At 44.2% G+C, this 20,419-nt stretch overlaps 1 protein-coding gene across 1 annotated transcript in view; it reads right to left on the bottom strand.

The window, feature by feature from the left end:
• Positions 1 to 20,419, bottom strand: part of LOC147692791 (calpain-9-like) — a 181,107-nt gene that overhangs the window by 22,561 nt on the left and 138,127 nt on the right. Inside the window, exons 14-16 of the mRNA XM_086939014.1 lie at positions 14,250 to 14,327; positions 11,118 to 11,178; positions 5,795 to 5,859 (exon numbers count right to left, since the gene is read on the bottom strand). Of these exons, the coding sequence (XP_086795140.1) occupies positions 5,795 to 5,859; positions 11,118 to 11,178; positions 14,250 to 14,327 (204 nt within the window). The remainder of the gene's footprint in view (positions 1 to 5,794; positions 5,860 to 11,117; positions 11,179 to 14,249; positions 14,328 to 20,419) is intronic.

Here is a 20,419-nt window from a genome sequence, read left to right as displayed (position 1 = left end):
GAAACAGTTTTTTCCCTGCCATCGGCTCAGTCGGTAAGCATAATTAGTGCGTGCCAGGTCACTAAGACCTCTACAGGGAGGGAGCAGAATATTAATACTTCTACCTAATGCCAGTTCTACAGGTGCCACAAGAAGATCATGTAGGTGAGCAGAGACAGTTATTTTTTGGAGGGGATTGGGGGTATTTGATACAGGGCAGAGATATCTTAAAGGAGCAAATGCACCTAAAACATGAAGGGGGAGATATACTAAGATTTTGCGCCGTGTTTGCTTGACAAAAGTGACACAAATTGGCACAAAATCTTTTTTCCACCCAATTTACTTTCCAGCACTAAACTTGTTTAGCGCTGGAAATAACGGCAAGTAATGCGAATTAGCGCTGTGCGCTGCTTTGCATTATGCGCTATGGGGGCGTTCCAAGGGTGGACCATGTGCATTCCCATGCAACCACCCAAGGTTTCCCATGTTAAAGAACAAGTTACTTACCTTCGGTAACGATATATCTGTAAGAAACATAGGTTTGTTATAGATTCCTTCCCTTAGAATTACCCGCAGGCGTCAGATTGGATCCGTAAAGTTTTTCGTCAGCAGTACCCCTGCACGTCGGAAGGTGGCATCGGTCAACACTGCGTTCGTCATTGGCGTTGTGGTCGCCGGGATGTCATTGTGGTAGCTACTTAGACGCGGCCCTCGCGCGCTGACTTCAGTCCTGTCCATTACTTTCAATGCCAGAAGCGCAGAGCCATGCAAGACACTGACCACAGGTGCACAAAACTATGGCCCTGAAAGGATGGCCTTAACCCTAGAAGTCAGTTCGCAGAACGGGGGGGATGGGTGGGGCGGTAAGGAATCTATAACTAACTTATGTTTCCTACAGATATATCGTTATCGAAGGTAAGTAACTTGTTCATCTGAAAGAAACAGTTATAGGTTCCTTACCTTAGAATAGATGCCCCAGCAATACCAACCCCAGAGGTGGGTCTGCGAACTAAGTTCACACCAGGAAGGCCTGGAGAACAGAACGGCCAAAGAAGCCGTCTCTCCAGACTTGGCTGTCCAGGCAGTAGTTCTTTATGAACATGTGCAGTGATGTCCATGTAGCTGCTTGACAGATGTCATGTAGGGGGGCTCCGGTCCCAAAGCGGTATTAGCTGCCATCGCCCTGGAGGAATGGGCGCACAGCCCGACTGGATGCTCCTTCTTTGCAAAAAAATAGCAGGCCTTGATTCACAAAATGACCCACCTGGAGATGATCCGTTTGTGCACGGCCAGACCTTTCTTAGTGCCCGCGTAACCAACAAAGAGCTGGTCGTCCACCCGGAAACGTTTGGTGCGATCCAAGTAGAAGGAGAGCTCACGATTTGGATCCAGACAGTGGAGACTCTCTTCCTCTTTTGAAGGATGCGGAGGCGGAAAGAAGGTGGCCAAAGTGATGGTTCGGTCTTGTCTGGGTGAACAGCGAGAAAGGGAGGCTTGGAAGACAGAGCTTGAAGCTTACTTCACCTGCCCGCAGAGGTGATGGCCACCAGAAAAGCAGTTTTTAGAGTGAGGAGTCTGAGAGAATAGTTATGCAGCGGCTCAAAGGGAGTGCACATCAGATAAGTAAGAACCACGTTTAAGTCCCACTGAGGCATTACGAAGGGAACAGGAGGAAAAAGATGAGTAATGCCTTTAAGAAATCTATTTACAACAGTGAACTTGAAAAGGAAGCCTGAGGAAGGCTGAAATGGCAGAGAGGTAGCCCTTAAGAGTGCCCAGAGCCCTGCTGGGCCAAAAGATAGGGGGAATAATATAACCTCAGAAAGAGGGGCAGAAAGGGCATCCACAGCCTTTGCAGTGCACCATGCCACAAATGTATTCCATCTGCAGGCATATACCATCTTGGTGGAGGGACCCCTGGCTGCCAAGATTACATCACAGACTTTGGGAGGCAAGTCAAATGATGTCAACTGCCGCCGCTCAATCTCCACGCAAGGAGGTGGAGGCTGGACAGGTTCGGGTGGCGGACCGTCCCTTGCTGTTGCGACAGAAGATCCTCCGGAGGAGGCAGTCGGATCGGAGGATCGATAGCCATGTTGAGCAGCTCGGGACACCAAACTCTTCGTGCCCAATCTGGAGCCACAAGAATGACTTGAGCTCAGTCGCGCTTGATCTTCTTGAGCACTCTGGGCAGAAGTGGTATAGGTGGAAAGGCATATAGAGGACTGTAACTTCACTCGCGATGAAAAGCGTCGCCTAGCGAGTGCCGCCTTGGAAATTCCAACGTGCAGAATTGCTGACATTACGCGCTCTCTTCGGTATCGAAAAGATCTAACCAAGGTTCTCCCACTGTTGAAAGAGGCCTCGCACCACCTCAGAGAGAAGACGCCATTCGTGATCCATCATGCACCTGCCGCTGAGTTAGTCCGTCCTGGCCTTCACTGAACCTGCCAGATGTTGAACCACCAGGGATATACCATGATGTTCCAGCCATGTCCAGAGATGGAGGGCCTCCTTACATTGGGTCCAGGACCCCACCCGCCTTGTTTGTTGCAGTACCACATGGCAGTGGTGTTGGCCGTGCACACCTGCACTACTCTTCCCCTGAAAGAGGGAAGGAATGCTTTTAGTGCAAGATAGATCGCCCGAAGCTCCAGAAGGTTGATGTGGAGCTCCGACTCCGTTGGAGACCAGAGGCCTCTATTCTCCGCCTCTCCCATGTGGCCACCCCATCCCAGAAGGGATGCGTCTGTCACCAAGTGTCTTCTGGCTGGGGAAGGGAGAGGGATCTGCTGTTGACTCAATCCTGGTTTATGAGCCACCACTGCAATTGTCGTGCAGTGCCCTCAAGATCTGGACGCAATCGGACAGATTCCCCCCGATGCTGCGCCCACTGGAACTGCAGGTCCTACTGCAGAGCCCACATATGCCACCTAGCATGATCAACCAGCAGGATGCAGGAGCCATGAAGCTCAGCTGCCTCAGGGTCATCCTGACTGAAACCCGGGATAGAAGCTGAAAGGATCGAATCATAGCCCGAATATCTCGGACTCGCTGTACAGGAGGATAAACTCGAAACTGCGATGTGTCCAGAACCGCTCCGATGAAGAGGAGCTCCTGAGAGGGGGGTCAGGTGTGTCTTTGGCACATTGATGGAGAAATCCAGTGAATGCAGGTTAGCCGTAGTCTAGAGGTGGGAGACGACTGCCTGGGGCGAGCCCGCCTTCAACAACCAGTCGTCAAGATAGGGGAAGACTGGAACCCATGATCTATGCAGATGAGCTGTGACCACCGCCATCACTTTTGTAAACACGTGAGGGGCGAAGGTAAGGCCAAAGGAGAGCACGGTAAACTGAAAGTGCTCGTGGCCTACAGTGAACCACAGGTAACAACGGTGGGCTGGCCGGATGGAGATGTCAAAATAAGCATCCTGCAAGTCCAACACTACCATCAATTCTCCAGGGTCGAGGGCAGAAAGGACCTGAGCCAGGGTCAACATTTTGAACTTCTTCCGGAGGAAGCGTTTGACGTCCCTGAGATTCAAGATAGGATGCAGGCCCTTGTCCTTCTTGGGCACCAGAAAGTAGTGGGAATAGCAACCACAACCTACTTCTGAGGCAGGAATGCGCTCGATGGGTCCCTCGGTTAATAGAGCTGTAACTTCCTGTTGGAGAAGGGTCAGGTGATCCCCCGACATGCAATGGTACTGGGGAGCCGGAGCTGCCAGTGTTGAAGGCCTAGGGCCCCCAGCAGAGTCCGCAGGGCCCAAAGGCGCACCAGTGGAGTTGGGCTGCCTAAAGATGGTGTGCATCGCTTCGTAGAACTGACAAAGCTGGCAGGGGTCGCTCCCGGGAACGGAAGGAAGGCCGCAGTTGACCCTGAAGGCTCCGCACACGGACCCACGGGGTGGCACCACCCGCTCCTTGCGCTGCGTCAGCCGACAGGCGAGAGGAAGTCGAAGAGCGACGATGCTTCTTCAACTTCTTATGCTTCGACTTACCTGACCCGGAGAGCAAAGACTTAGAGGAGGAGTGATGATGGCTCCGCGATCGGTCCCTCGACCTCCCACACGACCGGGACCTTGAACAATGCAGAGCCAACTGCTGGGTCTCGAGTAGCTTTCGGGACCGCTCCTGCACAGACTTCGGGCATGGTTCGGCAGTCGGAGCAGGACTTTGGGTCATGGTCGCGGTCCAGGCAAAAGAGGCACACGCAGGGCGGGTCCGTCACCAACATCAGTCGGGTACAGGAACAGCAGGCCTTGAAGCCAGGCATCCCTCATGCACCAGGAGCCTTAGTATTCAGCAAGCCCGACGTTAGGCAGTGGCGGTCAAGGGCTTCTGAGAAATTCTTGGCACCAGTACTTATTATTTTACCAATGAAGCACTGGTGTTGGACACAGAACGTTGTTAGTGTCATTTGTTTTGGTCACGTGTGGCTTATATTATATTAAAGAACTGCACATTAATCTCACTGTAATTTGGGATGCAATGTAGGCATCCATTGTTTTGAAGTTCAGCTTTTCGTATGTATGGGCTGTGTAGCTGCATGAGAAATATGAAATGAGGCAATTTTGGTTTTGATTTGAATATAGTGATTCCTCTAGGTCCATTATGTTCAATGTGTTTAACTCAATATACCACGTGAAGTTCGCCAACTTTAGTTTACAGCACAATTGATTTGTTTATGTATATTCAATTTTTCCCCCTAAACTTACACTGGAATCTGGACGTGAACTGTAGTCATATTAATATAGAGGTTACTTCTCCTTACTGTGTCAGTGATTATTACTAAAAGACATAAATCCATATTTCTAAATTAGTTCAAGTTTACTGTCTCTTTGCGAAAGAATAATTTAGTTGAAATTCAATGCAAAATTACAACATAAAGGGGCTAATTAGGATGTCGGTTGGAAAGCCTCCGACTGACATGCCTGGTATGACTTCCGACCGCGGTTTGAATTCAAACCGGCCGGTCAATCCGGCTGACTTCGGACGGGCTCAAGGGGCCAGTCGGAAGGACCACATAATCCCATGAGGACGGCGTTTACGCGAGCAAATCCATGTCGACCTTTCCAACATGGATTTACTGTCGGAAAGTGACTTTGGGGACCCCTATTGGGGCCCCCTTAACTCCTAGCCCTCCGGTTGGGGGCACCTATAGTGCCCCCTGTAAATCCCTGCACCATGTGGCAGGCTGCCATTTCTCTATGGGAGCTTGTACTACGGCCTGTTTACTGCAGCAGCACAAGCTCCCATAGAGAAACGGGAGTATATGATTGCATCGTAATTGCAGTGTCTGGACCGCCGACCTGAGGTCAATCGGTCCCGAGACCGCAAAGGACATCGTAATCATGCCCAAAGTGTTAACAAGTAGATCTTTTCTTGCATGACATAGTTCCTTAATTAAGATGCTTTAAAACTGTTGCAAGATACTAGAGCATGTCTTTGTTTCCTGACCACTGGACCACATATAAAAAGCATAGCATGGTGATGCAGTAAAGGATTTGAAAAAAACTGAGAAAAATAGAAAACAAGAAGTAGGTAGGTTATTCAGAAATATATTAGTGGTATCGACAAAATTAGGGTGGTAGGACATTGAAGCAAAATGCAAGAGCAACAGATCCAGTGAGTAATATATTCAGAGGTCACAAATCAAAAACATTTAAGGAAGTACAATGAGGCAGAGACAAGATAGAGATGGAAGCAAATAGTAGGCACAAGCAAACATGCTCGGTACAGATTCCCTACTGCAGAAGGACATCATGAAGCCCCACTGACAAAATCATTGACCGAGGACATAGGCAGAAAGATACATCCATGAGCGACACTAGGCTCCTGCAGCTCTCCAAGTCAAAACCCTCTGAGTCCTGGAGGGAACCTGAAGAAGGAAATAAAAGACAAGTGAACATGAAAATATCTAAATTGATCTTCCATAAGAGATTGCTAACCAATTTACAACATATCAGAGTGAACTTATCATTGGTGTCATCAATGATGTCATTTGAGATAATTTTGTCATTTGTGATGTCCTCCATTGTACCACCTGTGAGATAATGTGTAGCATAGGACGGTTGTGTTACTTGTGGCTATCATACCTGGAATTCACTGGCAAATTTCATAGGTGTTTAAGTTTTGCATTGTAAGCATAACGTGACTTTAACTATGATTTTAAGTTTTAAGTTAAGACCTTTTCAGTACATAGTGACTGAGAATAATTGTCAGATGAAGAATTAAGTTTGTGCTGAATTAATTATCTTGATGTATGCACAAAACAGGTCTCATTTGTGTCAGGGGAAGAATGGGTGAAAAGGGAGTTTGAGGGCTTTCTAATTTGTAGCTTTATTGTAGGCGTTACTATGGAGTCGCTCGACGCCCTCTACTGATATGCAGAGGTACTGCTGGCAAAATGTCCGGATCCAGTCTGGCGACTGGTGAGGATTCTAAGATAAGGAATCTTCGGCTAGAGCCTGTCCCTACCAGATAAGGCGTTACCAAAGGTAAGTAACTTGTCCATTAATTCGTATGAATTGATTTTTTATGCTTTTTTAAATTTTATGAATATTTATACTTGTTAAATGGTTCATTGAAAAAAAATGATATAATACATTTTAGTTTAGTTTGTGGAGTTTATTGGGAATTGCACAGGTATTTTTTTAATTAAATGTAGAAATTGATATTAAGTTGAATAATGTATTGATTATACAAACATTTTAATTAGGAAATAATTAATTGCATGTTGAAATAGTATTAACATTTAAAAATATTTGTTTTTGGTTCGGAAGTCCATTACAGGAATAGGTATTTATTTGATTAAAAATATATTCGTATTTAAAAATGTTACTCAGTACAGTTTAAAAATGTATGTTATTGGTTTGTGTGCTTTATGTGTGAGGATTTGTTATAATCAAATTTGTTTTGAATACTTTAAAGTTTTTTTTAAATGACTCAGGTGCATTTTTTAAAAGCATTTTAATGTTTTAAACTTCTAAGATATTTTAAAGATTTCTATGTTTTTCCATTTTTTTAATTTAATTTTTAAATAATTTTTAATGGCTAATTAGTTTGTTATTGTTTTCTTATTTGGGTGCAGTATTTCTACCTCCTAAACATATGCACTTTCCAAATATTTGTTTCGACTGGAGTTAGAAAAGTACATTTTGCACTTTTAACAATGTTTCTTAGGATGGAGCTAGATTAAATCTGACCCCACCTCACCAGTGTATGTACTTTTCCCAAACTTTGAAGGAATGGAGTTAGATTGGTAAATCGGTCCCCCCTCCCACAAAACATGAGCATTTCCCAATGTTTCTTACACTGGTATTAAGACACTGAACCTGCTTCCAATGTATGCACTTTCTCCCAACATTTGCTTAACCACAGTTATAATAGTAGATTTGAACCCAACAATCTATACATTTTCCCCAACATTTGCTAAATTGGAGTGAGAATAGTCAATTCGACACCCACAATGTAAGCATTTTCCCCAACATTTGTACTATTGTAGTAGGAGTAGTGCATTGAAACATTTTTTTATTTGTCTATTTTTTAATCTTACAAGATTGGAGTTAGGTTAAGATATTTTTACCTCCTACTGGATTTTTAAAATTAAATATTTGAGGGTATTTCAGAAAATAAATATATTTTTTCAAATTGAAGTATATATTTTTACATTATTTCAATTAGTATTTTTCTTTTTAAATTATTACCTATTTTATGTACATTAACATTTTGTTACTTTTATCAAATATATTGAAATTGTGTTTTTAAAAATTATTAATTGTAAATTGTGTTTTCTATTTCATAAAACCGATATGATTATATTTGCATTTATTTCTATAAAAATGTTCTTAAATGCATACATTGATGTTTTAATTTTTATACTAATTGTTAAATATATTTTTAAAATATGTATTTTTATGAATATTTGTAATAAAACAAATTTGGCTTTATATTTTATAAATGTATTGTATTTTTTTAAATTAGTAAATACATTTAAATAGTTATATGTACCATTGCAATGTCAATATTTTGGTCCATAATATTTATGTAGTCAACATTCTTGTACTGCAAATTATATGCATGTAAAGTTGATATTTTGACAATGAAACTTTCGTACCCCAATATTTGTGTGAGTTGATATTTCCCCCTACAACTAGGACTATGCATCTAATGGAGGGTATACTACTGGTGTCTGTTACGTATTAAATCTAATGACAAATATTTTGAAAGAAAATCACAAACAATCCATACAGAGTTATTTACGCTGAGCCTCAAAACCAAGATGAGTACTGCCAGTTTAGGCTCAAAATAAATTCCTACATTCCTTCCAACAAAAACAGCTCCAAAAAAACACTATAATGACTTTTCATCAGCGGAAGTCAACTAATTTTCCTCAACGGCACTCAGCCCTTAACATTTAGGGCAAACAAAGTCTTTTCCACACCTCCAAGCCATCGGGGAAAATGATAAGAAGAGCCAGCTCCCAAGGAAAGATGACCTGGAGACCTGAGCTTTAATGTCAAATGTGAGAATTTGCTGAATCTAAAATCATCTGACAATTCTGATGATTCAGGTTTGAGAATATTCAATTCGCTCAGTACAAAATAATGCATATAACTAAAGTGAAAATGTATTGCTGCAACATGCTCAGCTGGCATAAACGTAAACCTGAAACCTCAAACCTTTTTCATTAATCCACTGTGAGAGAGGAGGAAGTGAAGCCACACAAGGTACACAGACACAATGCATGTCAACAGATCTTGTCAATTGGAGATTTATTGGCTTTTGTCAATTTTTTTTAAATCTATGCTGTACAGCAGTGTGACTGCTGTATAGCATGGCTAAAAGTTAATTTAAAGAAAAGTGCTGTGAGGTAGTCAACTTTGGACGTTTTATAGTTCTTTTTTTTTTACTTTCAACCATGCAGCCAGTTGCTGTAAAACATGGCTTAATAAAACTTTGCAAAGTCAAATAATAGAGGTATTTGGCTTTGTCAATATATTTTTTTCATGTTGTACGAGCATCACGGTTGTTGTGCAACATGGTTGAACTGAGAATAAATGTGCAAAAAGGGGTCACCACTGACCGCTTAACAGCGTTTTTTTCATTCAATCATGCTGAACAGCAGCCGTGCTGCCCCACAACATGGCTTATAAAGCATTGCACAAAGCCAATAGATCTTGCATGGGCAAGACCTATTTGCTTTGCCAATTCTTGTTTTCTTTCATTGTAGTGAGCAGGGACAGTGGACAGACTTTGGTTCATTAAATGGGGTGAAGCAGTTCCCCAGTTCAAATTGGTTTAAGTATAGCACCCCTCCCGCTTTTTGTCTGTGGGAATGCAGTGTGACTGTTGCCCTGGAGCGCAGCAGATAGGAAGGAGAAAAACAAGCCTGCTCTGGTGGGAGGCTCTGGGCACTTTCTCCCTCACTTAATACTGACCAACCCCACCCACTCCTCTCACCTCCCTTACCTCCATGCAAAGCTCACACAGGCTTGCATTAGAGCTATAACAAATCCTAATGACTGTGTTAACCCCATGAAAGGAGATGTTAACCTCTTAAGCGCTGCTGATGGCCAACGGTCGTCACGAGCGCTACCTCCACAGTGCTGCGCACGACCATTGGACGTCCATTCAGCACTAGTTCCAATGGACAGCGCAGCACTGGGGAGGGATATTTGCGAAGCAGCTAAGGTGTTAAACTTCATCAGATGCGAAAAGCAACCTGGATAGATTTGTATTTGCTTCTTTGACACTATTAGTGCCCCATAGCTACCATAAATCCCAACACTATATGTTGTTTTCCAACCTAAATGGAAACTCAGGGAGAGACTGGCATCAGATGAAAATAACTGTACATTTCCCTGTTCCCTCTCACGTCACAATTCTCCTTGGCCTCCACTTTTGATCACACTACGATTATGTTGCACATAAGTAGTTCAAAGGTTATCACAAGTGGATTATACGCCAAAAATGTAGCATGAAATAGAACCATATTACATGCAAGTGCCACTTTATTCAAGCAAGGGGTGTGGGAGTTTAAATATAGGAGTCCTGCAAACTGGATGCATAAATGATATTTGTGGTGAGATATAGAGGGATAGGAGAGGGAAGCAATGTAGGATGGCGAAGGGGACGGGATGAGGGCCTGCAAAATGAACAGCTTGAGGTGGGTGCCATGCAAGACCACCGATGGCGGGAAGACGGAGGGCTGGGAGGGAGGAAGTAAGCAACACACGGACAGCTGATGGAAGATGCGATGAGGACGGACTGAAAACACATGCACTGTTATGAGTGCAACAAGTCAAATAAAAAAAAAGTACCTCCATAAGCATGCGGTCAGTAGAAAAACACTGTCCGTGGACAGGTAGCTGTACTTGGTCCATGCTCCATGGAACAAACAGACGCACTAAGAGAAAGTGAAATCGACACACTAAGAGAAAGTAAAATCACCGACCAATGAGAAGCAAGGAAATGAGTGACTTTGAAGACAACCAACGGTAAGAAATGGGTGGACTCAAAGTCCTTTTTAAGAACAATATACTCACATCGAAAGCGCATGCCCTGTCTCAGGTGTGCCCAAAAAAGGCTGCACATTTCAAACTGTCAATGGACAAGCAATTTGCAATTATAGTTGTAAGTCAGGTTCAGACCAGTGTGCAGTCAGGGGTCCATCTTCTGAGTCAGTTAGAGGGCACACAAAAGTGTATCAACTTACTCAGCTGGGAAAGAGGCTTCCAGATAACATGTGTGACCATTTTGCTACTAAGGAGGTCTGTGTCCATTATTATGAGAGACACAAAAGTAAACATATTGAGGGCAATGTGACCCTCAACTTACTGTACAAGGCTGCATGCATGGTATATTACCACTCTCCGTCAACAGTGTTATGTGCACCACCATTGTAACTCTTCATGTTTTGCTAATGAATGGAATAGCAACAAAGTGCATTTTGCAGATCAAGAGCACACACTTGCTGGTGTACAGTGGTTTCGCAAAGGGGTGTGTGGATAGTCCTACCCCTGCAATGCCCGAGCCATTCAATGTGTTGGGAAACGGCAGCATCACATGGAGCGTGTGCCAACTACTGGGTCCTCTCCAGCAGATTATCATTGCAAGTGGGTAAACTGTACTCACCCAATTCTTCCATAAGTTCCTTTAACAGCTGATGTAATTCAACAGCGCTTATCATTTCATCCTGCAAAGGTTACAAAATACAATGCATTAGAAGACTGAAGGAACGGTATGCAATCTTGTCAAAGAATTTCTACAGTATCTTACCTAAAGCAATCAGATGTCAAGGTGCTCTGTACGAAACGATGAGGGTAAAAAAAATACAAGACACAGACGCTCAAGATCACATTCTGTCTCAAAGTTGAGAAAAAAAGTGTGGTTTGAGTATGGTCTGGAAGATAATAAAGGGGCTTCCAGGTGAAAGTAGGATAATGATATCAAAACGAAGTACATGAAAGTGAAAGAGGGTGTACAGGATTGGAAGAAAATGAAGGGGAAAGAGATGACTCAAAAAGAGAGAAAGAACTTGCAGTTATTAGAGTTGGTGTTATAGGCTTCTAATGTGGCCTATTAAAGGGGGATAATGAAAGACATTTGGCTTGGACATGAATGTAAAAGTGTCCTTTAAATGTAGACACATTGTAACTGCTTGCATTTGATAAGGCTATAAATTCATTTTTTTAAGATTGTCAGTGGCCTGAGAAGCAGCAAGTGGCTGGATTTACTTTGGACCAAGGAGAGGGCATATGTTGTAAAAAATAGATACATGGCATTTGGGTGAGGCATGTGCTATGGGTTGGTGTATGTAGTGGGAGGGAATGCATAGCTGAGAAAAGTATGTCTATTGTACGTAAGTATAACCATTGGAGAAATGGTTTTGCAATAAAGATGTTCATGGCAGAGAAAAAAGGTTATGCTTAGGATTGTTAGGACTTTTTGTCTGCAACAGTGGGCGAGACAGCATAGAATTAGCATATAACGTGGATGAGCAGCTGAAAAAAGTGTGAGCTCTAACGTGGACCGAAGAAATTACGTACACATGATATCGAAGTGTGTGCCATGGGGAAAAGCTGAATGTGATGGGGTGGTATTGCTGATGGGGTAGTAGGTACATGTGATAAGGAACTGGTGCAATTGATGAGGAAACTGATCCATGCAAAAACATTCCAACATTATGCATGTAGTGTAGAAGTACAAAATTAAGAGTTGTGTATTACGTGATGTGATGACGCATGAAATGGAGAGATGGTGCACGCGACAGTCATTTGGTGCAAACAGTGGGGAGGTGGTACTTCAGAATGAAGGGAGGCAGCAGGGGTCAGAGGACACTGCATATAATGAATAGGAGATATAAGAGATGGAAAGCAGAAGCATACTACAGACAGATGGAACCAGAAGTGTGGTCTTGGTAAACCAGCAGTTTACATGGGGAGAGTGGATATGTGATGAGTGGGAGGTCGTGTAATTGAGAAAATGTTCCTTTGAAGGGGAAGTGAAGCATGTGTATAGCTCATGAACAATGTGCCTAAGGCAGGGTATATCTCCAAATTAAGTCTATGTGCCCCTGGGGAGGAGGTGTATAGTTTAGGGAGATGTTCAGGTATAGTTCTTTGAAGCACTAGGGAGAAGGTGCGCGTGGTGGAAACGACGTGCATGTGATGGAAAGGAGAAGCAAGTAATGGGGAGGAGATGCATTTGATCAGGTTATGTGGTTCTAATGAGGAGGAATGGCTGTGACATGTAAGTCAGGAGAAATAGATACACTTGATGCATTATTAGGGAGTCGATTTCAGACGCAAGGATGCGGCTCGCCAGAGTCCACTAGGTGCATGTGAAGACATGAACTGTTACATGGTTACTAATGGAGTGTGCATCCGATGTTCACTATTAAAGAGGTACACGTATTGAATGCAAGGAGCATGTGACTTGATGTATGTCCACGTAAAAGGGAAGAGTTGTGTTGCAAGGATGTGGAAGTGGTGTATTCAACTGGAAGTACCTATAATAGAGAGGAGGAGGACAACAGTGGCTGGATGGCCTTGATGATCTAGTTGATAAGGGTATGATCAGACAGAGAAGAGTCCATAGTAGGCAATAAATGTACCTTGGAACCAGAAAAGAAAGAAGAATGATTTATTGGGACTAGGCACTGAAGAGTATGGGGAGGAAGCGTGTGTCTTTCAGAGTAGAGGCCATTAAAACCAAAGACGATACAGCTTTGGAAATGGGACTGGGTTTTTCCTACATAAAAAGGAATCTTATTATGTAGAAAGTTCATAGGAAAGATTTGTCTTTGCAACAAATCACATCAAAAATAAAATACAGCAAAACACACATTAGCATTCTTCATGGAATAAATAGAACCATCCACCCTGTCCAAAATACGGAGATATGTGTAGTGAGCATTACACAAGTGTATTAAAACAATCAATCTATCAATAACTAACGTAACTCTTCACCCGCTACCTTGAATAAGCCCTGTACGCTCTTCTCTCCAACTCTCAGCCATTTGTTCTAAGTGTAAATTTGCAGGCATCTTCTACCTGCACACGTGTCCAAATCCATCACCTTTTGTAAGCATGCGTTAGTACTTATGTCCCCGACATCACCAGCACATAACCCTTGTGCACTGCAAAACACTGTGCAGTTTAAAAAATAACCCGAATATGGTAAAATACATTTTGCTTCTCACGCACACTTCTGATCTTGGATATTGATACACTACAATCATTACATACATTAGAAGATGATTAATGCATATAATAAAAGCTTGTCCAAGTTAAGGTACAGATTTGGACTTGTGTACTGAGAACAGTTTAAATAAAAGGTCTTTCTTCAAACAGCTGCTGGGTGCAGGAGATCGCGTTTGTGTGTCTGGGGATGCTTCTATTACAGGAAGGTGAAATAAGGAACCATAAATACAGCCACCTCAGGTAGCAACAAACATACATACGTCTATAATTAGACCTTGGAATTAAACATACATTGTTTTACTACCTATCAGTTGAACACAATAAAACAAAAAACAAAAATATGATTTCAGGGTACAAAACAACAGAATTAGATGTGTTACCTGCTGGAAAATGTTCAATGAGTATTATAGTATGGAAATAATGGTTGGAGGGTGGAGAGGAAGGGTCGTGATTGGCTGTGCAGTCCAGTCAGGATGGACTGGGAGAGGTAAACAAACTGTAGAAGGGAGAATTGGGCATGAGGAGTACGATACTTTTAGAGCTACTATTGAATTATACTCACCACACCAGCAAACTGAAGAAATATAGCCCTGCAGTTATCCAGTGATGGAAGTGAGGAGGGAACAACCGAAGTATCAATCTGCAAGATACACAAGAGCAAAACCATCTGCACTTCAGGAAACCCTTCAAGACATGGCTGTTTTTTTACCTAAAGCTGCCTGTTTCTCGTTTTGAGAGGCTGAAAGCATCAGCTACCTATTTCCGTGGTCTAGCGCTGGGAAGCTCCGTTGTTGGGGTAGCTAAGCGCTCAATAACATAACATAACAAGACAAGAATAAAACAGTGAAATTGTCACACTAATCATCAGTGAACAGAGGAATGAAGAACTACTAGTAAGTGCATTGTATGAAATGTTGATTGGAAGGGTAATCCCCCACCATATCCTTTCTACTACGGCTAAACGATCCAAGGGAAAACAACCTTGATGCAACCGTGAACAAAAAGAAAACTACCCAGAGGTTATGAAGTTCAAATGACATTGTTCGGATAGGAGTGTACTTTTTCCAACTAGAACAGTAAAGAACTAATTAGAGAGAGGCAGATGAGGAATGACATCGGAAGGAATTGTAATTTAAACACATTGTGAATGAATACTGTACAATATTTTGCAACTTTACGGTATACTGAATAAAACATGGATTTCATTCCTTGAGCCTCACCACACACTCAGATTCTGTTCTTTTCGAGCAGCATTCCTTATTCTCTGAAATTATCAGAACTTAGGTATTGGTTGGAGAGATGTAGTCAAGACACTCTTGCAAGGGAATCTATCTAAACATATCATATCTTTTGTTGATTGCACACCCCAAGCTCTCATTGAACTGCCAGTCCTGTTCTATCTGACAAGAACCTACTGACATAGGAGGGCAATGTAACGCCGTCTCTTCAATTTTATTCCATCTCATATTTTTCCATTTTAGGAAAACGTGCTGTAGTTCTATGTATCAGAGCAAAGGTCAAAGATGGAGGATGAAATCTGTAGCCAAGACCGTATCCATCTGTGTTCCAGTCCAACTGCAGCACTATAACTGCTTCTCTATTCATTTGGATTATGCCCTCTGCATAATGGATTCTGATGATTGGTTATCTTTGATCGCTCAGAAGTTTCGGATATGATAGGCTGCGGGACTGTCAATACCATCAAGAGAAATAGTATTGGCTTTGGTGATGGAGGAAGTAGAACATTTTCTATTTTGAGTAGCGGCAGAACTAGTAAGAGGGACTCTGTCCCAGGAGACCTCGGCCAGCAGAGGAGGACCGTCCATTTAGCCCACAGCTGCCACTTATTGGCGCTATAAAGCGCACATCGAAGCCATGCTGTGTGGGACCTTCTGACCAATGGTAGCACTAGCAAGAGATACTCTGTGTCCCAGGAGACCTTAGGGCCAGTAGAGGAGGCCCGTCCACTCCGCCCGAAGCTGGCACTAATTTGAGTTATAAAGCACAGTTTGCAGCCTTGCTGCACAGGACGTGCTCGTACAAAGCCCAGGCACAGGGCAGGCCCATCCTGCGCCCGTCAGTGCCAGGAAGAGGCAGGGCAGGGTCACCCCCCTGACCTTTTCATCTTTTGCCTGGACCTTTCATTTGGCTATTACTTGGACACTGCCTGCCCATTACTGGTTATAACAAGGGAAGACCACATAGCATATTTATTTCTCCACACCTCAGGTACTGTGAGAGTTCATAAAAAAAATAAAAAAAAAACAGTGCACAATCCTCTATGAAGATTTATAATGTGTATCTGCACAGTTGTGTTCTGACTTGAGGGGGATCTGTTGTAGCATTGATTTTCTTTTTTTTGCGACGCGCCTGTGTCATCTTTTGACAAGACTCACCAGTCATTGGAACTGTCGCAGACTGAGAAGTAGCTACAATTTGTTTGAGTTCCCTTTAACTGAGCACCTAAACATCGGCTGAAATGGGGAAACTTAAAAATATCTGCCCCGATTAAGCCCAGCTCCTCATCTTCATCTCTAGATGCATTTATTAAACGTGCTGTGGGTGCTTTGAATGAAGAAATTGAGCATGTGAAACAAAGCCTCAAGGCTTACTGATGGCAAGTGCCTGGACTGGTCCTATGCCTCTAGGGGACTCAAGACTTGAGGCTTTGCCTAACTTGGCATAGGCTCATGTGTGTGAGTTAACACCTGCTCTATCTCCTTTCATTGAAAGCCCTTCTTCTGAGCCTTGAGTGATTCCAAGTCTGGACACTACTTCTCCTAATAATAATGGCCCCCCTCCGAATATGAAAAGACGCCAGGTGCATCGGAAGCCATTCTCCACTGTCATCCATCAACCTAATCATGCAACAGACTTCAATTTCAACTCAGAAACTCTGGCTCTATCGCAGAGATCTTTAATGGATAATGGAAGTGATGTGATACTTAACCTGCTTGCATGCCCACAGTCTAGGATGGGGTCAACAGAAGAACTTTTAAAGGACCTTAAAATAAAAGGGGTCACTATTTCCAACACATTGTCCTCCAAATGTACACATGGGTTAGAAGGGGTACAACAACCTGCTTACCATCCCTTTCTGATCCAGATGTAGGGATCTTGGGACCAATAACTCACATACTCATAATAATCAGCAGACTGTTTTCCCACTTGTTCCGTTGCACATCCAACCCCAACCACGCTTACATGATGGGCCATTTGTGGGCAGGGGAGAGGGTAACAGGACCACTCTTAGGGGGGAAACAATACATTTGTACATCCCTCAATTATCTGCAGGCCATGCAATGCAATCCCCCTGCAGGGGCTATTAATACAGCTGACTTCTTTGTATGGCCTCCATACCAAGGCACATCCAAGATACATCCACAGGAAAACCATCATGGGCTGAGGGGGCTAGAGCCTTGCATAATAAACCGGCCGGGGGCTCCAATTGGGAAATGAATAACTTAGCCGCTGCATGCTGTCCCTATGTAGTAATTATGGCCAACGTCCCACCGCTATCGGCAGGATCAGGTGAGTCACCCAAATAATTAGGGAACAAAGGGGCATAAGTATCAAATTCTGTCATTGCGATTCTCAAATAGAAATTTTTAGAGAATCGCTATTTGAGAATCGACAAACGGGATGTAATAAATAATTCGCAAATATTTTGAGATTTCTTGGCATTCCTTAAATGCGATTAGCAAGTTGCGAATTGCAATTAAGGAATACCTTCCCATTCATTCATATGGGCTAGGAGGCCCATAGGAATGAATGGGAAGACATTCTCAATTTGCGATTTGCAATTTGAGAATCGTAAATTGAGAATACAATTTCAAGGGTGCAAGAGTGTCCAAAGGACACCCTGTTGCACTCCTGAAATATGTATGTGTGCATATGTGGCGCAAATACATGCCCTAAGGGCATGTATGTGTGGCACAAGGCACTTTGAAAAAAGCAAAAAAGTGCTTTTTTCAAAGAATTCTCAAATTACCACCAACTGTCAGTTGGTGGTAATTTGCGATTTCTTATGCCAAATTCGCACCACTTAAGTGCTTCATACATTTCATTTAAGGAATCGTAATTTGCGATTCCTTAAATGTAATTGCAAAATAGAGATTCACAAATTTGGCGATTCTCTAATTTGCGATACACTTTTGGAATGATACATCTCAAAAGGCCTTTTCCCGTTCGCAAACGGGCCGATTCTGAGAATCGGTAAAAGGGCTTGAAACATATGCCCCATAGTCCTGCAGTGGTTTCAGTCCAGATCAATATTTCCAATCTCAGCTGCAGACCAAATTCTGCTAACACAGGAGGGTGGGCTGATCAGGCCATCCCAAAAATTACTTGCTGGAGGTTGCGTCATTATACATTTTAGGCACTCCAGGTTTTCTCGGAAGATCCTACATGACACCTCCTTTACTTCTTTGACAGAGAGCAATGTATCTCTTCTTTCCCCGGGCTTCTTTTATAAGCACCTATCCCAAGCCCCTGCTGGTCCTTTTTCCTGTTCTTTGCCTCTCCTCCAATGGATAATCAGGTTCCCCCTCTTATACTTTCAAATAAATACAATCTCCTGAATGATTTGCAGGGGATTGGCCGTCGAGGCTACTTCTCAACTGGGCTCATAACCTGATCCTTTGGTTCCTACCAACCCTCCTCATTATCACTATATCATGCCTCCACCAATAGAAGCGGACCGAGACTTGTCTACTCACTCCTGGGGCTGTAGTAGGGCCCCGGTTAGGAGCCCTAGCCAGGCTGAGAAAACCACACCCACGCTTCAACAAAGTTATAAAGGGGTATGTGATATTTTTCCATTGAATATTACAGGGCTTTAGAATAAACGCACTGCTCACAAGTGGCTTATTGCACACTTATTACTCATATTACTCGTAGACAAGTGGCTTCCTCTCTCTTCACGCATGCCCCTAGTCCAAGGCCTCATAATAAGTCGTATTGACTACGGGAATGCCCTCCTCAACTCAATTAATGAAAATCTTTTGTCTAAGCTGCAGGTGCTGCAGAACACAAGAGCCAGAATGGTATTAGACCTTCCCCCTCGTACCCCATCTGCTCCCTCTCTCAAAACCCTGCATTGGCTCCCTATCAAGAAACAGATCCAATTTAAAGTGTGCTGCCTAGTCCATAAGACAATTCATGGACAAGAACCAGCTTACTTAGAATGTAAACCTAAACCCTACCTACCTACGAGAGCTCTCAGGTCAGCTGGCATGCAGCTCCTAAAGGTCCTTAAAGTACGTATGGTCAGAACCGGTGACAGGTCTTTCAGTAAATCAGCTCCCTACCTTTGGAATTCTGTGCCCCTATCAATTAGGGTTCAATCCAATTACCTCAGTGTTAGACCTGTCTGGCTTTTTGGCGAAGTCCCTCCTAATTTTTATTTATTTTGTCCCCTTTTTGCCCCTCATACCCTTATAAATTTTTGTGTCTACTGACTTTTTGTAGGTGTTGGCCAGGGGGATAGGTGTTCTCTCTCCCCCTCATAATCTTTTACCTCAAGCCCAGAGGCCTGTTCTGACAGGAAAGTTGGCACCACCTAAAATGGTGGCCACCAACTGCCCCAACTGTCACCAACAGAACTTGGCCATAGCCTAACATAGGGCATTCCAGAACCTTCTGGTCCATTCTGGACCACTGAAGGGCAGCCTATATAAGGCGGAATGCGGGGCAGCCATTTTGTCGACCTGTGGAAGTCAGCTGGAGGACAGGTGGTAGCTAAGGGTGGGAAAAGGTTGGACTTTGGATTGACCTCCTGGACTTGGAAGCTGTCTAATTGGTCCAGCCCACAACTCCCCTTTTAGTTATTTGTCTTGGCCCCGCTGTGGGAAGTTCCTGGAGACCCTGGGCGCCTAGCTTGCCCCTTCTCTAAGTCAGGGAGGGGAAGAATTAAGGAGAAGGAGACCGCAGCCTGTGGAGTGCGGTCCTCTGCCCAGCAAAGGATCCTAAAGAGATTGGTCCAGCAAGAGGATCCTAAAGAGACTGTTAGCACGAGTCCCAATTGGAGTGGGGCTAATCCTGGTGCCCCCTCCCCTTTTGCTCAAGCTGTTCATCGGTAGCTGACCGACTCCTGGGAACCCCCTTCGGCGCTACACCCCCCTCTGTGGCCCTCTTGGTACCTGTGGCAGCGGAGCAAGGAGTCGCTCTGCGAAGGAGCCGGCGCGTGGAAGCTGAGGAGCGGAGGCGGCAAGCTGACAGGCCGTTCTGTCCATTACCGGCGTGAGGCAAGTGGCGCCGTAACAGACTGCAGCCTGAAGGTGAGGAGCGGAGCGGAGGCATCCCCGGACTGTTTCCGGGTAGGGGGAGAAAGGAAGAGGCGTCCCCTGCCCTGCGCGATCGCCGAGGAGAGACACTCTCTCAGCGCGCATGCCAACTGGAGCCGCTGGGCGTGGTGAGGAAGAGGCCGGCGGTGGAGGCGGGAGTAACCCGGCGCTTGCCTGCGCAGTACCGCTCGTGTGAGGAAACCCTCGGGAACGCGAGCGAGGGGCTGGGCGCCAGCAGCGGAGTCGGCCCGCCATCAAGGATAGCGTGAATTAGAGAATCCCCCACGCCAGCGCAGCGACCCTAGAGCGGGGACTGTTGTAGTTGAAGTTTCCCCACGCCAGCGCCGAGTCAGCAGTGCGCTGGGCGTGGAGTGTGGAGATTGGCGATTTGCACCCTTAAAAGAGCCCCAGGACAGCAGCGACGCGTGGAGACTGGGAAAGCATCGTC

This window comes from Lissotriton vulgaris, chromosome 9 (genome assembly GCF_964263255.1).
Source record: "Lissotriton vulgaris chromosome 9, aLisVul1.2, whole genome shotgun sequence".
NCBI classification, from domain to species: Eukaryota; Metazoa; Chordata; class Amphibia; order Caudata; family Salamandridae; genus Lissotriton; species Lissotriton vulgaris.
Note: the sequence above shows the minus strand (reverse complement) of the source record. Positions and strands in the feature narration are given on the sequence as shown.